General features: G+C 39.7%; 1 protein-coding gene across 1 annotated transcript; it reads left to right on the forward strand.

Annotated features, from left to right (window-relative positions):
- The first annotated feature begins 1,465 nt into the window (after positions 1–1,465).
- On the forward strand, positions 1,466–5,309 carry paqr7b (progestin and adipoQ receptor family member VII, b). Its single transcript, XM_085919085.1, has 2 exons — positions 1,466–1,601; positions 2,734–5,309. Exon 2 carries the CDS (start codon positions 2,740–2,742, stop codon positions 3,796–3,798), a length of 1,059 nt encoding a protein of 352 aa, XP_085775211.1. The 5' UTR covers positions 1,466–1,601; positions 2,734–2,739; the 3' UTR covers positions 3,799–5,309.
- The last annotated feature ends 10,281 nt before the right edge of the window (positions 5,310–15,590 follow it).

The raw sequence follows: 15,590 nt of genomic DNA on the forward strand, positions 1-15,590 counted from the left end.
GGGTGAGGGTTTAACACTTAAGGGAAAACTGTAAAATACTGAGTTCAAATAAATAGTAACATGTACATTTTATTTGAAAACTATAATATTCCGGCAGGGTTAAGTGTCAGTTAAATGATTTCCTGGAATGCACTCCAGTTGCTCAGTAAACAGTCTCGTGATAGTCTTAGCTCTGTCTAGACACGATCATGTGCGCAGCTTTACTGATGTATTTTTGGGTGGATGACAAACTTTACATATATACATACTTATGCATATTTACATTTCTAACAAAGAAGACACAAACTTAAATCTGGTGACCTTGTGGGCAATTTTCAGATCACCTTGTCTAGCATGCCCAAGCCATCTCTTTGGCAGATTCATTAAAAACGCTGTTAACGGTCCAACAGTTGACACCCAACCTGTTATTCAAAATGCTGCTGAGTGCTTAAAACCTGAAAAGTTCACAAGTGTTCACAAGTTTAAGGTGTGTCGATGTCTTACTATTTTCAGGGTAACTTTTTGTTACATCTCAGATGCATGTCTCATTATCATTATGAGGGCAGGATAGTGCACAAAGCGCCTTTGCACGAAACTATTCGATTATCATCGTTGATCACTCAACGCCCTCTTCTCCACATACCCCCACTTGTTTACCAGCCACGCTGCATGCATTATGGTTTAGTCACTGCTCAGCCTGAATGTTTCAAAATCCACAATGTCAACAGAAAAAAAAAAACGGGTTTTCTGACTTGAACGAGGACACAATGCAGATCTCTGACTGAGATAAACAAAAGAGATGTTGTTATTGAACGCCCAACACGAGAATGACAGATTGATTTCATGACAAACCGAGACCTTGTTGGCATCCAATGTCACCAAGAAACAAACATGCTTGTTTCATATCTCATTTAGTAAAGAACATTATGACCCAAGTGGTTTGTGGAATTAACCAAAATATAGGTGTAGGTAGTCTTGAGACAGTCTCAATTTGATTAAAGCAACATTGTTATTGAACCTTGACCTCTAAATATTTTCTCAATCTTTTTTTTAATAAACGCCATACTTAAATAAATGGAAAACAAAAATACTTTACAACAGGCAGGGGTCGAGTTCAACTTCATGGCCGAAGTTTCAACAAAACATAAATCCACGCAAGTATGGGAAGAAAAAGCAAACTCCACATGGGGAGACTGGAACTTAAGAACTATGAGGCGATCAGCACTAAACAATTGAAGTCAATTTTCTTCTAACATTACATTTTGGTGATATTCTACACTTGATTATTTTTCACATGATGCAAATGTGTCATCCAAGTGGCACATATTATGACCGTCCCTGTGGTGTGGGTTGATTTTCCGGATAGCAGCTGTCATTGGCTGGAATGAAGCAAGTCACAAAAAAAGAGGCCCAACTCTGTCTTCTGATTGGTTGTAAGAGCTGTCTATCAAAAGACCTTGCCATCCTCTTGGAGTCTGCGCCCTAACCGCCAAGCACCGTTCCAGCCACGGCCATCCTCCATCCGTGTAACTCGTCGCACAATGTTTTTAAAAATTTATCAAGCAGCCAGTCCTTCGTCGTCTGCAAATTCTAAGACTTTGGATTGATACCACCATTTTCAGGTATGTGACTTTTTGCGGGTTGCTATCATTACTTCAGATGATAAAAGGAAGATTTCCGCCTCGAGCACGAAAAACCCACAAGTGAATGGTTATCAGTAATTCCACGCTAAACGCCCTATCGCCTTTGTGTGATGCGCACGGGGAGTGGAATAAGACACTCTTGCTGTGATTAAATGAAGATACAAAACAAATAAATGCATTTTGAATTTACAGACGTCTACCAGGTGCACGATTTGGTGGATAGAATATACAATGAATGCAACAGGGCCGCCTCATTGTACAGTGCAACAATGGTGTTCGTATAATTCCCGATTATTTATTCATTATATTTCCTTTAGTATAAATCAAACGTACAAAATCACGTACACAACCTTTGCTGGGGGAAAAGGGTGTGGACCTCGGATGGTCATTGTTACGTAATCTCACCCCCCCCCCCCACATTCACTACTGCACGCACATGCGCGCCCGCGTGGAAAAATTCACGAGACTTGTCTAACAGGTCCTTTAGAAAAATAGTCCTTGACATTCTAATTTGCTTGTTGTATTCATGAAAATTAGGTTTCGGAGTTTTTATCAGCTTAATACAAAGACCCTGTCATTTTTTTTGTCTAGCTTCAAAATACATGATTGAAGATAAATATTGAAAAAAAAAGGAAAAGACAGAACTCTTTAGTACTCAATTGTAGGCATATAGAATCAAACTATCATTTTGAATCTGTAGTCTTTTTTGGGGGGGGTGAGAGGGGGGGGCGTAGTACAATGGCTACCCAGTGGTGTCAGCTTAACATCTGTTTGTACAGAATTGGATTCTGGCTCTGCTGGCTGGAGGAATGTGAAGGTATAAAAAGTTGCTGCATAAAGTAGCAACCATTTTTTTAGGTTTGTGGCTCGGCCTTGCAAGTTGAGTCACAGTAACACATGTCAGAAATGTGGTTTTGGCTATTAGATGATTAAATCAGCCATTATTGAATGAAATTAATGGCGATTTTCTATTAGTCTAATTTCTAGTTCCTAATCATAAAATGGCTGTCGAGAGTACCGATACCTTGAAATAAAGCTGGTACTCATCTATCCCTAATCTTCACTATACTAAGCTCTATGTTCTTCCTCCCCCTCGTCTCTCTGCTTGCAGTTTGCCATGGCGACGGTGGTGATGGAGCAGATCGGCCGCCTGTTCATCAACGCCCAGCAGCTGCGTCAGATCCCTCAGCTGCTCGAGTCGGCCTTCCCCACATTACCTTGCACGGTCAAGGTGTCCGACGTTCCCTGGGTGTTCCAAGAGCGTCACATCCTCACCGGCTACAGGCAGCCGGACCATAGCTGGCGCTACTACTTCCTCACCCTCTTCCAAAGGCACAACGAGACCATCAACGTATGGACCCACCTACTGGCCGCCCTCATCATCTTAGTGAAGTGGCAGGAGATCTCACAGACGGTTGATTTTTTGCGAGACCCTCACGCTCAACCTCTCTTCATCATCCTCCTCACCTCTTTCACCTACCTCTCCTTCAGCGCCCTCGCTCATCTCTTGTCTGCCAAATCCGAGCTCTCTCACTACACCTTCTACTTCCTCGATTACGTGGGCGTGGCCGTCTACCAGTACGGCAGCGCGTTGACGCACTACTACTACGTTATCGAAGAGGCTTGGCACGCAAGAGTGCAAGGGCTCTTTTTACCCGCCGCCGCTTTCTTAGCCTGGCTCACGTGCTTTGGCTGCTGCTACGGCAAATACGCCAGTCCGACCGTGCCCAAGCTTACCCATAAGCTTTTCCAAGTGGTGCCCTCGGCTTTGGCTTACTGTTTGGACATCAGTCCTGTGGTTCACCGCATCTACGCGAGCTACCAGGAAGGCTGTTCCGACCTGGTGGTAGTCTACCACCTCTACCAAGTGCTATTCTTCCTCATCGGCGCCTACTTTTTCTCCTGCCCCCACCCGGAGAGCTGGTTCCCGGGGAAGTGTGACTTCATCGGGCAGGGCCACCAGATCTTTCACGTGTTTGTCATGTTCAGCACCCTGGTGCAGATCGAAGCCTTGCGGATAGACTTCGGCGAACGGCGACCGCTCTACGAACGACTCCACGGCGATTTGGCTCACGACGCCGTGGCACTCTTTATCTTTACCACCTGCTGTAGTGCGCTCACTGCTTTTTACGTGCGCAAACGTGTGCATGCTTCTCTTCATGAAAAATTCGCTTAAATGCAATGTTACATCTCGCAAGGGGTGTCAAACTCATTTTTGTTGAGGGCCATATTGTAGTTCTGGTTTCCCATTATGATTCTGAACCCATATACAGTAATTGTCATTTTTATCACGTATATAACACAGAATCCAGTTAACACAAAAGTTTTTGGGGTTATTTTGAAAGGGGGTTTAAATGATTGCCTTTTCTCAATGTTATTAAAAGGGAACATAAGTTGTTGGTATATTAGCAAGAAACAAAGTCAGAGCACTGGCGGAAGTAGAGTGGGGGGCGCGGGGGCGCGGGGGCACTGTCCCCCCCAAATTTTCTTGGACACCCTAGGTCCAGGGCAAAACTATTGACTTTTGGGCATTTTTTAATTAATCCTGGACATTTTCTCAAGTATAATAAATATAAATAAATAAACTTTTTTCATTTATCCTGGACTTTTTCCTCCAAGGCTCCACCCATCCCTGTAGGGAACATATAATTAATCGTTATCTGCATTTTATTTTCAGAATAAAAAAAAAAGAAGCTCCGCTTGTGCGGCCTAGATATGGCCCCCGAACCTCGAGTTTGACACCTGCGCTCCACCGTGACCAGCAATTTTATTGTAATTTGTTCTTTTGTAACAGTGACTTCCTTGTGTAATCTGCCAAACCACAGTGAACAGTTTACAGCCCATTTAGTAGTCAGCAAGGGGATAGTTGAATCCAACAGGCGCACATTTCATTGTATTTTTTTTTTCTTCTAGTATTATGTTGACTTTTTTTGTGCTTGCAACAGTTCTTAATATGAAGTCTCAACATAACGCTCATTTGTTTTTCTCAGTGATTCAATGCTATTGTAGAGACTGATGAAAAGAACCTGATTGTTTTGCTTATAAAGTCTTATGGCCCTTATAATGTATTATAAAGAATTGGAGGCAGGATACATGTTGATTTTCTACAATTATGTTTTAAGTTGGAGTGTTTTCATTCCCATCCAAGATGCACGTTCTCCCTAGCTGTACAGAAAAAAAAGTCTGACTTATAGTTTATTGCAGACCAATAACATATTGAATCTCCTATATATATTTTTTAAATATGTTTTTTCCCTATCCAATTTTATTCTGTCTTTCTTTTTGTATTTTCTATGATAATCATGCCAAATTATACAAGATGACATCAAATTACATTTGAAGTTTTGTTGTTTAGGTTGCAAGATTACATTTCTCAAAGTGCTATAAGTTCAGCTTTTGCCTTTTCACATTCCATGGCGTTGCGGCTTGTACGTGCACTATGCTCTGCTTTTGATATGATTTTCTTTTTGTATGATGAAATTGTACAGTATGTGCCTCTAGCATGTCTATCCCTATATAATGCGGATGTTCTGGTGTGAAAGCTTTTTCTGCACTGTAAGTGTTGATTTCCTTCTGAAAAGAATACACCACATTTTGATTTTTTTGCTGCGTGCTTTCAAATGTTTCAATGTCTTCATGCTTAACAGATTATAAAGAGATCACTATAAATACAATATTTTATTCCGATTGGTGCACTTTTTGCCCTGAAGTTTGTTTTGGCTCTAGTCACAGTTATGATTCACTGGTAATGTTTTAAAATGTTAATCTCAAAAAATTAATTTCATTCATCGCAGCATTTTCTGCTCTTGGTGTTTTATGAATGTGTTTTTTTCTTTTCAACACTGATGGCACTACTGAAAGATATTTTCAGAGATGACTTAAATGATGTCTTGACAGAAACGCATGTGGTGGGTTTAACTGAGAATCCTTTGAGTCGTTACGCACTGCCTGAATCAACACTGTACTTACTGTGGCTGACCACGATGTTAACATGCATGACGCCCCCCCTCCTTAAATACTGTTATTGTGGGTATTTTATTATTTGTGTTGAAATTTAACATTGAGTAACCTGGGAGGAGTGTGTGTGTGTGTGTGTGTGTGTGTGTGTGTGTGGGGGGGGGGGGGGGGGGGGTTGATCTAAGTCATACGTGGGAATATTTTCTATGTTTGAACCAATTATTTATTTCAATTAAAAATATTTTCTCCACAAATGACAAAATTTAGGTCAATTTTGTTTTTGTACCAGTGTTTTTGAGTAATAAGCAAATTTGTGAGCAGTATTTTTCTCTGCAATTGACACCTTGTCACCTATTATCTAAATTGCATGTTGTGAAAAATAAGAAATGGAACGTGGGCAGCTATGTGTAAAAGTGAATGTGTTAACAAAGCCTCTAATGACGCCACCCAGGTTTGCCTTCATTATAGAAAGCAGGGTGAGAAAGGGCCAGAATGTTTTCTGCCTCTTGACTGTGTGACTGACTGGCTGTACTAATGTTTATAAGAATTAAAGTGTTGCATTAACTCAAATCTTCCCAGATTGTCATGTCGTCTCATTTTAGCTTTAAAAATTGAAAACATAACAAACAAAGAAAGTGAAAGTGGGTTATAAGTAATGATAAAGAGGAAGATATAGGTTGACAGGTAGGGAGCATGTGATTGAACGCGGACAGCTGATTGGCCGAAAGACGTCACGGTATAAATACAGTAAGAACCTCAGTTAAACTTTACTAAATTCATAATTATTTACCTGTAAATTCTGTATAACAATTTCAACAACACAATGCTATTTTCACAGTCCTATCAGGCTCTTTAAAGAAAGAAAAATAAGCACATTTGACAAAGGGTCCTGTTTGGTTATGCGTGTTGTTGCCATTCGCCTGACTACCACTAGAGGGCAGCCTTGTAATTTAGTATAATTTAAGACTAGGAAACGTGATAAAAAAAAACACAATTTTCAACGTGTTTCCCCCCCCTTTAAATTATTGCTTACAGGTAATTATTTGTAGTAGTCATTAGTGATTTAAAAAATATATAATTTAGTCAATGACATCAATGATCATTACTTGAAATGAAATATGCAGCATTTGGAGGTTCATCAAAATAGGAGTGGTGGTAATCCTCCTTGACAAACAATAGCAAATAAAAATCACAGGCAGTGACCTTTATTAAGTTCTCAGAAAGAATGGAAACAACACCTTGCACCTTTTTTAAAAATGCATTCTCAATCTACCTGGTTTTCATCTCTAGAGTTTACTGTCGCCTATACATATGGAGCACTGATTTATCAGCCCCGCTTTACTCCCGGGTTAAACATCTTGTTCATGTTGACACAGTCTACGTTGCATATTGACAAATAACATCACACAATGTGTTTCTAGCAGTTGCCTGCAAAGGAGACCAGTGCAGCATTCTGCTGTTTTCTTAAAGCTGAGAAATGTCTTTGTATTCTGAGGTGTATGTTTGTGTGGGCTGACAATGCTGCACTCTTAAAGTTGCACAAGCTTTTGCCTCAATATACAACATATGCATGTATTTGGAGTCGTCAAATATTTAAAGTACGGTGCCAAGCTGTTGTGGCTCACATCCATACGGCACCCTTGACCCCTCACTAAGAGCCAAATCACATGCTATGTTAATTTGAACATCTCCAAACTGCATTTTCTCACGATTAGGAGCCGCTGTAATTTAAAGTTTACGAGATGGGGCCCTTAATGTAGAATGTGATTAGTCTCCAATATTCCACACTCAGACAGTCCTAACTCTAATGGCAGAGATAGTGATAATTGCTTTACAGCCTGTTTCCTGTCCTCTTTCAATTGCTTGCACCAGACTCCATCCATTTTCTTACATCTGCTTTTGACTTAGCCGCACTCAGCCTCACTCTTCTCGCAGAGGTTCTTTCTCATTTCTACGAGCAAAGCCGTAGCTCGTCTTGTATTCTGCTGTGTTGTGTTGCACAATATCTATTTTTTTTTTTTTTTTCAAGGTTTCCATAGTACAATACCAGAGTAATTAACGGATACCTATACAGATGAGATGTTTGTGGTTCATGTTTTTGGTCTTCAGATTAATTGTTAAACAGATTAAGCCTAATTTCCTTACTAAAAGATGACCTTCTTTCTCATCTTTGCCCCCTGTGCTTCTTGCTTTACCAATCAGCCAGCCCCGCCACTCGAGTCCATTTATCATGAGCTCGTAGTGGAGATACTGAAAGAAGGTGGAGGTGAGGAGGGAGCAAGTAGACCCTATCTCAATGTGTCTCTCTTGACAAAACCTGGAGCCTCTCTCAAGGATAATGAATTCCCTCTTCCTGTCCTTTAACCTCTTCGCCGAGAACAAGCTTATAGTCTCCTAACATTTTCGGATAACCACGACGAGAGAAACTTTCAGAAGTCTGGGCTTTGTATTATTATCTGAGGAAGCTTTCAGTCAAAACATGATTCTACAGTCTACACAGTCTATTTGAATGCGGACAAAAAATATTCTTGTGATAACATTTCAAGGTCACTGATGTTTTGGTATGAAGTTTTTTTGTGTTTCTGGGGCAGTTACCACAGAATCAGAACCATGGAGGGTCCCTTTATTGATGTATTATTATTATTATTATTATTATTATATCAAAATGGCTTCAACCCTTTATTGGCGTATTATAATTATATAATAATAATAATTATTATTATTGTTATTATTATTATTAATTATGTAAAGAGGACGCAAAACTTTTGTCCAATTCCCGTTGTTCAAGCTGTCCAACACAAAACAAATTTTATGCTCCAATTGCAAAAGCCATCACCTGTGAAGAATCTTCCTTCCTCCTCCATAAGAGTTTTCTCAAAAGACACCAGATGGCTCAGTATTCTTTTTATTGAAGTCTCTGTACACATTCTTGGCTCATTTCTCTTCCCTGATACACATTTTTTTTAATCACCCTAGCGCCTGCTACATTGCTTTCAGATAAAATTGTTTTGACTTCAGATATATAATTTAAGATGTGTTTTCACAGTACTCTCGACTCACATCCTCAAGGAGTTTAAAAAAAAGGGGCGGGGCATATTTTCTCTACCCATGCCTATCACTCTGAAACAATGCAAACAATGTGACAAGACTATCTTGACGAGATCTAAATAGAAGTGTCCGAATGTGTGCGGAGGCCATTGCCATAGTTTGAAGCTCACATCTCTGTCGATTGACACCAGATGATGGATGGTGCTCAGAAGAGAAGAAGAGAGGAGCAATCAGCCTGATAAAAAACTCTGTTAACTATTCTTTCATTTTTTTCTTCTTGGCTCTCTGCTATTTGAGAATAGTATTTAAAAAAAAACAAAAAAAAACACATTGACTGTTGATATTTTAGGAAACCGAGTGGGAGAAGAGGAGGAAGTTCCTTCTCACTCCCGCTAATCTAAATTCTGCACCGGTCAAAGCATCTGTGTTTATCAGCCACTAATATGTTCACCATGTAATTTGTTGCTATAATGTTTTGCCTGTTTTGAACATCTCGGTGACAATTGAACATCTGGGATTTTTATTTTTTATTTTTTAACTTGAGCATAGCAGATGTTGCCAACTGCCAAATAAGTCATAGGATACGTTCTGACAGTTTTGGCAGTGGAAAAAAATATATTTCCTCTAATTGTGATCTCTGCTCAAATAGATTCTCAATTAATTTCTTGGTATGCAATATGTTTCTAAACTTTCAAAGGGATTGGTATAATGTAGGTCAAATGCTAAAAATATCTTTTTTTTTTTTTTACAATACCCAAGGGTATTTTAGGAAACGTTATAGTAATCAATCTCCAAGAACATCCCAACAAATTTGCAAATACATTGAAATATATGTTCCGATGTACTTTGATAAGTCAACACCAGCTGGACTCTTTCTGGTTCCAATTCGCCTTTACTGTTGCGTCATAAAACTTTACAACAGTAGACGGGAACAACAACAAAACCTCTCTTGCAAATCAATACACTTTTCCATTATATCTTCCACCATCACAAACGCTCTTGGGCTGTTTATAAGCTTAAATAAATAAATAAATAAATAAATAAATAAATAAATAAATAAATAAATAACATCAGCACAGATGGGGATTACTCATGATGCACCTTTATAAACGCAATATACGTAAGCATAACAAGCCAGGTACAGATGCTGTTTTAATTAGCTTTTTATTAATCCAATTCTCTTCTCCGTGGCAGGACACAAACTGCTCGCCTTTGGCATAAAGGTTTGCTGACAAACTATTGGTATTCTTCGGTGGGGCGCAACTCTCTGGGTTAAATATTTATACAGGAGACTGGCATTTGGTGATAAGGAATATGGCTCCATTTATGATAACACAGTAGAATTCAGACTGAATATTTAATCAAACAGTAGAGTTTCTACATCTGGAAATGAAACGTTTCGAAAAAAATATAAAGCCTTTTCATGTTGGCAGGAGAGGATGTTTACTCACCATTGGGCAGTTGGTATGATAATTACGTAAAACACGATGAATTATCCCACAATGCCCGGTTTCAAAAAGATATTGGATACAAGAAAATATATTTTATTTACTGCTGCGCAAAAAAAGTGAGCAAAACCACACGGGCGTTTTTGAAGATCGGTTCAAACATTTCACAGAAAAATCAGTTTTTATCGACTGCCGTCCAGCTTGGTTTTAAATGCTTGGAGTTGAACATATACAATGTCGATTTTTTACATTTGATCAATTGTTATTGTTCTCCAATGCAGCTATGTTGAAGTTGATGGCGCTATTTTGAGGGGGGGAGAAAAAAATAATAATTCTACTCTCGTTCATTGACAAGTTTCTGCCATTTTCGGTTTTAACCACACAAAACGGTTTTTCGTCCAAATCGGTCAAACCTGACAGATTTGGTCTTATCATTACGATAACATCCATAAACCCCATCCACTCCAGAATTGTTTGCACAGATTATAGTTTCTTAACAGCCTTTACTCTCCAATCAGAGCCACAATCCAGCCCATGAACCTCTAGTATCAGTCCTCGCGTTAGTCTCGCTAAGAGCCTGTTGAGAGTGTGAGCCTTCAAATCTTGGCACTTCGAGCCCTCTTGAGACAGATGGCTGAGGGAGTTAAGGGAACGATAGAGACTATCAGATCAGACGTGACTGTGAATTAAAAACGTTGGTGATTGACGCTTTTGGGAGGGATTCATTTCACTGTTCATAAAAGAAGTAGACGCCAGATTTGCATCCTTTCACCTTGAGAAATGGCCACCATCACAAAATGATTATCCTGGGGTGTATTAAGACTGATTATTTCCCCCCTCGCTTCCTGATTTGCATGGAAAATGGTTGAAGCTGATAATGCTAAAATTTGAACTAGTCTGGCAATTTTTCTGTTGTGGTCATCATTTTGGCTCAGCTAGCCATGGCCTCCGTGATGCTAAATGGAGTCGTAGCCAATTAGGCAGTGACCCGAAGTTTGTACTCTTTCCGGAGTGTTTTGATTTTCTTTTCAAATAATTTGTACTGCAAGTCATTCACCACAATAAAAAAAAAAAAATACAAAGAGAACTGTAATGTATAGTTATCAGTTACACGTTATACTAACAGTTAGCCTAGCTTAATCTATTTATTTTTCCATTACCGATCTTTCTACTTTTTATTTCTTCTCATCATGTGTGGTGGGGTTTGTTGCATTATCATAGATAAATTGCATTTTAAAATTGAGCAACATTTTAAACCTTGTATGTAGCATTCTAAAGAAAGTGTACTGTTAAAACCTTTGCTAGCACCGTGCAGCATCACGGAGGAGAAATTTTCAACGACAGGAAAAAACATCACTTTGACTTTGTCAAGACTTTGTGCGTCAATTACATATTTTATATCAGCGGAGACATTGATTCAAAACCATATAAAGTGTCTCTGCTGCAGCAGTTTGTTTTTCTCAGATTGACATTACACAGGAGGAAGGTCAAACTGCGGGTCACCATAACTCAAATCACCGAAGCACTGCTTATCGCACACTGTAAAGACTTGAGTGTTTGCTCAACAATACAAGAAGGCTCTTGAAAAAAAACATGAAGGATCAGAGAGTTGGTCACGCACCATGAAAGAAAACAAATAGGAAAGCGATAGCAGTGAAAAGTTGTTGACTGACACTTATGTATTCAATGCAAAAAAAAAAAAAAAAAAGCTAAAGGCTTACTTTAAACTTTTTTTGTGTGTGTGTGGGAAAGTTTACCGGACTCTCTTCTTTATAATAAAGTCATATATCTTGCTGATACCAAAGCCAAGAACTGAATCACAACAAACTCCATTGGACTTTTTCCGCTATCTGCATATTTTATAGGGGCACAAATTTGCTTCCATTCAAATGAGTATACAGAGCTTGCAAGAAATTGCCACTTACTTTCCAATTTTCAGTTATTTTCACATTTGACAGAATAGATTGAGCATTTGTGTCTATTATACAAGCCAAATTATTTCTGTCTATGAAAAAACCACACAGTAACACTTGCCATGGACAGAGAAGGGCGTGAAAAAAAAAAAGAAGCTACTTTTGGCCCCTCCACGTCAATGGCGCATATTGAAAAGACCATTTGCTAATGCTAATGTGGCTTAATACTGTTATCTTGTCCTCCAGCGGAATAACACCTGCCAAAAATAGAGCATGCACCTGAGCTGCGGGGCTTCTCATCGCCAACAGACAACAGCGAGATGAGCGGCTGATGACACTTGATTTCCAGCCATGAACAAAAGTCAAATATGTGAGGGGAGTGGGAGGGGGGGGCGAGTGTGAAACATAAGAGATGGAGAGTGTATGTTGTTTATGAAATCAGCACGACTGGGCTTGCTTGTAACTCGCTATATTGAATTCTTCAACAGCTGCTTGCAGACAAAAGGGGGCAAAACAAACGCTCAAGTGTTCTGCTTGTTCACACCGCATGCATAATTTAGATTTACTTTGTGTCGGTGTTTGTACATCATCCGCTCTGTGTGCTTATCCATGCAGACACTTGCACTGACTGTATTGTGTTTAACTGCGGCCAAATATTTCAAACAGTAGTCGAAAAATTATTTTAGATCTTCATTTATGGGCAAAAAGGTGTCAAGCATTTGCATATGGACGAGACATTCTGTCAAAGTACTGTATACGTGTGTCTGAGAGCCATGCCAATACCGAATCTATACGCCACTTTCAAACTCGGTCTAATGTGTGACGCCCCCCAAGGCAAATTTGTTAGAATTCAATCTCCGCTCCGAGAAATGTTGTATTTTTTTTTTCTCGATTCCAGCAGCACAACACTCTAAAAGGCCCATTTGGTTCAGCGAGTATTTGAGAGACGTAGATTGAAAGTGGAAGGAGAAGAAAAACGTCCACCCTCACAACGTCAACTTCTAACCTAAACTTCCATTGAGCTAATTTGATAATACATATGTTTGCACGTGTAATGGCTAATTATGTGAAATTGCCATTACAGTTTACTCATTCACCGCCAATCCAATTAAAATGAATATTTGACATCTATAGCCGTCAATGGGAGTGAATGTGTTAAAAAGGTTTTATGATGGCAAACGCTTGACTCTGGAAAGAATCAGCAAAATATCTGTGCTCAGTACACGTGCGATACTGTTGACAGAAGACTTTCTGGAGGATCTCCTATCTTCTGTTTGCATTGTTCTCACTCTTTTGTGTCAGAGTGTCCCAGCTACCGGTTGTGATCATCACGTCGTGATAGCGTCTAATAAAGCTGCACATGCCCGCACGAGCATTCATCTTGAACCTGCCACGCTTGTGGGCGACAACATTCATTTTGTCTGTGTGATGAGGCGGTGCGGGGCACAATATGACCCGACAATGACTGCGGCGAGGTGCTCAATCGCCCCAGCAAGGACAAGAGGAAATACAGCGTAAAGATCACTGCCGCTTTTAATTGTGTTATGGTAGGGACCCAAACAGAAACAAAATATCAAATGATAGCAACTACAATTCTAAAGAAATACATGTGGGGCACCACAATTCTTTTCTTACTTTGTAACGTAACATAACGTAGCGTAACGTAACGTAACATAGCATAACATAGCGTAACATAGCGTAACATAGCGTAAAATAGCATAAGATAGCATAAGATAGTATAAGATAGTATAAGATAGTATAAGATAGCATAACATAAGATAAGATAAGATAAGATAACATAACATAACATAACATAACATAACATTACTCTTTTAGCCATTTTTATGTTCATTGGTTTAGCTTCTTGGACCCTACAAAATCTACCTTAGCAACAAGTGGCAACAGTAATTCATGATGTGACAATATAGCGCATTTATTCCTCATCTTCAAAACAGTAGAAGCCTAAATAACCCAAATCCCGGATGATTTTAGAAGACCAAAGGCAATCACGCGAAAAACCGCCCCTTCACAATGACATTTCTCCCTATAAGCCCAACAAATCTGTTTCGAAATCCTTCCAAACACTGGCCTCCCAGACTTATAGGCACTGTTGCCATGGAAGCCAGGACAATATCGTCCACCCCCCACGCCCCCACCAGTCCCCCTCCCCCCCCAATTGAATTACAGGCCTAATGAACAGCACATTTCATTACGGCCTCCAAACCAGATCAAATCTGGTCAGCCTTGAAAGTACCGCAGGCCTTAAAGGTTCTCAGGTTGGCAAAGGTATTGGGACACTACTTCCGTGTAGTTCTTTTTTGGATCAGCTTTTGAAACTTCCCACCCATAAAGCCCCACAGTACAGTCAAACATTGCCAAAATGAGCTCCCACACATTCTCATTCTAATTCTCAAACTATATGCATGCATGTGTAAACACAAATGCTACACATGAGGCCAGTGGGTGGGTGAAGTACAAGCAGCTGGAGTGGGTGGCTATTATGGAATTTCAAGATTTCATACTGTTTGGAGGATGCTCAATAACCACAATGACATAGGACTTAGCAGCCACTTGCCACCAACTCAAAGCGGAGGACTTCCTGCATACCAAAACTGTAATTATCATCTTCTGTTGTCTCAGTGTGGACCTTGTGTTACTTGGCACACACAGCCCCTGCTACTTAGGGAGTCACATCCTACCCAAGATTCTGGACTGGTTCTCGTTTAATATGCCTCAGCCAGTCATCGGAGAATTACCAAATCAATACAGCCATCAGGCTTCTTATCTCTTCAAGGTCACATAGATTCAGAGCTGAACATATTATCCATTTTTAAAAATCTTCAAAAGCTTGATTAGCATAGCTAAAAATATGAAGCATTTCACTTGCTGCATACATGAACCACGGCGGCCATTTTTATTTGAATTTTATTTCAAGGATTCAGGATTTTAATGCGTATTAATACTGTCTTTGAAAAATCTGCCAAATCATTTCAGAGGACATTTGACAGCTGTCTTTCTTGACACTGCTTTTCAATAAGCATTGTCCCTCAAGCAGCAGGGGGCGCTAGTAAGCCAGAAACTATGAAAGAAAGTTGGTTGTTTCCACAGAGAGCACAAGTTGAGGTTATCATCCTCAGATGTCCTCTGTCCTTCTCTCCTCTTTTTTTTTTTTCTCTGAACGCAAACACTCACACACACACATTTGTGTGCGGGAAGTAAAAAATGTGGACGTCACCACACACACACACACAGAAGATGAGTCAACTTGAATGTATACTGAAATTCGAACTGCATGCTGTTGCTGTAACCCGAGTATTATTTTTGCTGATAGCCCACGAGTCCATTTCAGAGTGCAGTCTAAAGTGGGCCACCATTTGCTAGGATGAAAAACTCCCTCTCCCAACAAGTGCATCCCCTAAATGAACAGGCAATGCGTGTGTCCACTACTCATAATGCATTCTAAATTGTTGTTCGAACAGTATCAAACGGAAGCACATCCATTTTTTTTTTCCCCGTCTGCGTTTCACTGCTTTCTGAATTATAACACCTTGAGGCTACATAAAGCGCTATACAAGTGAAATACATTTACCATTCTGTTTACT

The sequence above is a fragment of the Syngnathus leptorhynchus genome, chromosome 8 (genome assembly GCF_054491065.1).
Source record: "Syngnathus leptorhynchus isolate UIUO chromosome 8, UIUO_Slep, whole genome shotgun sequence".
NCBI classification, from domain to species: Eukaryota; Metazoa; Chordata; class Actinopteri; order Syngnathiformes; family Syngnathidae; genus Syngnathus; species Syngnathus leptorhynchus.

What these genes read in the sequence shown, in the direction of transcription:
- paqr7b (XM_085919085.1), top strand. Translation starts at nt 2,740, where the DNA reads ATGGCGACGGTGGTGATGGAGCAGATCGGCCGCCTGTTCATCAACGCC.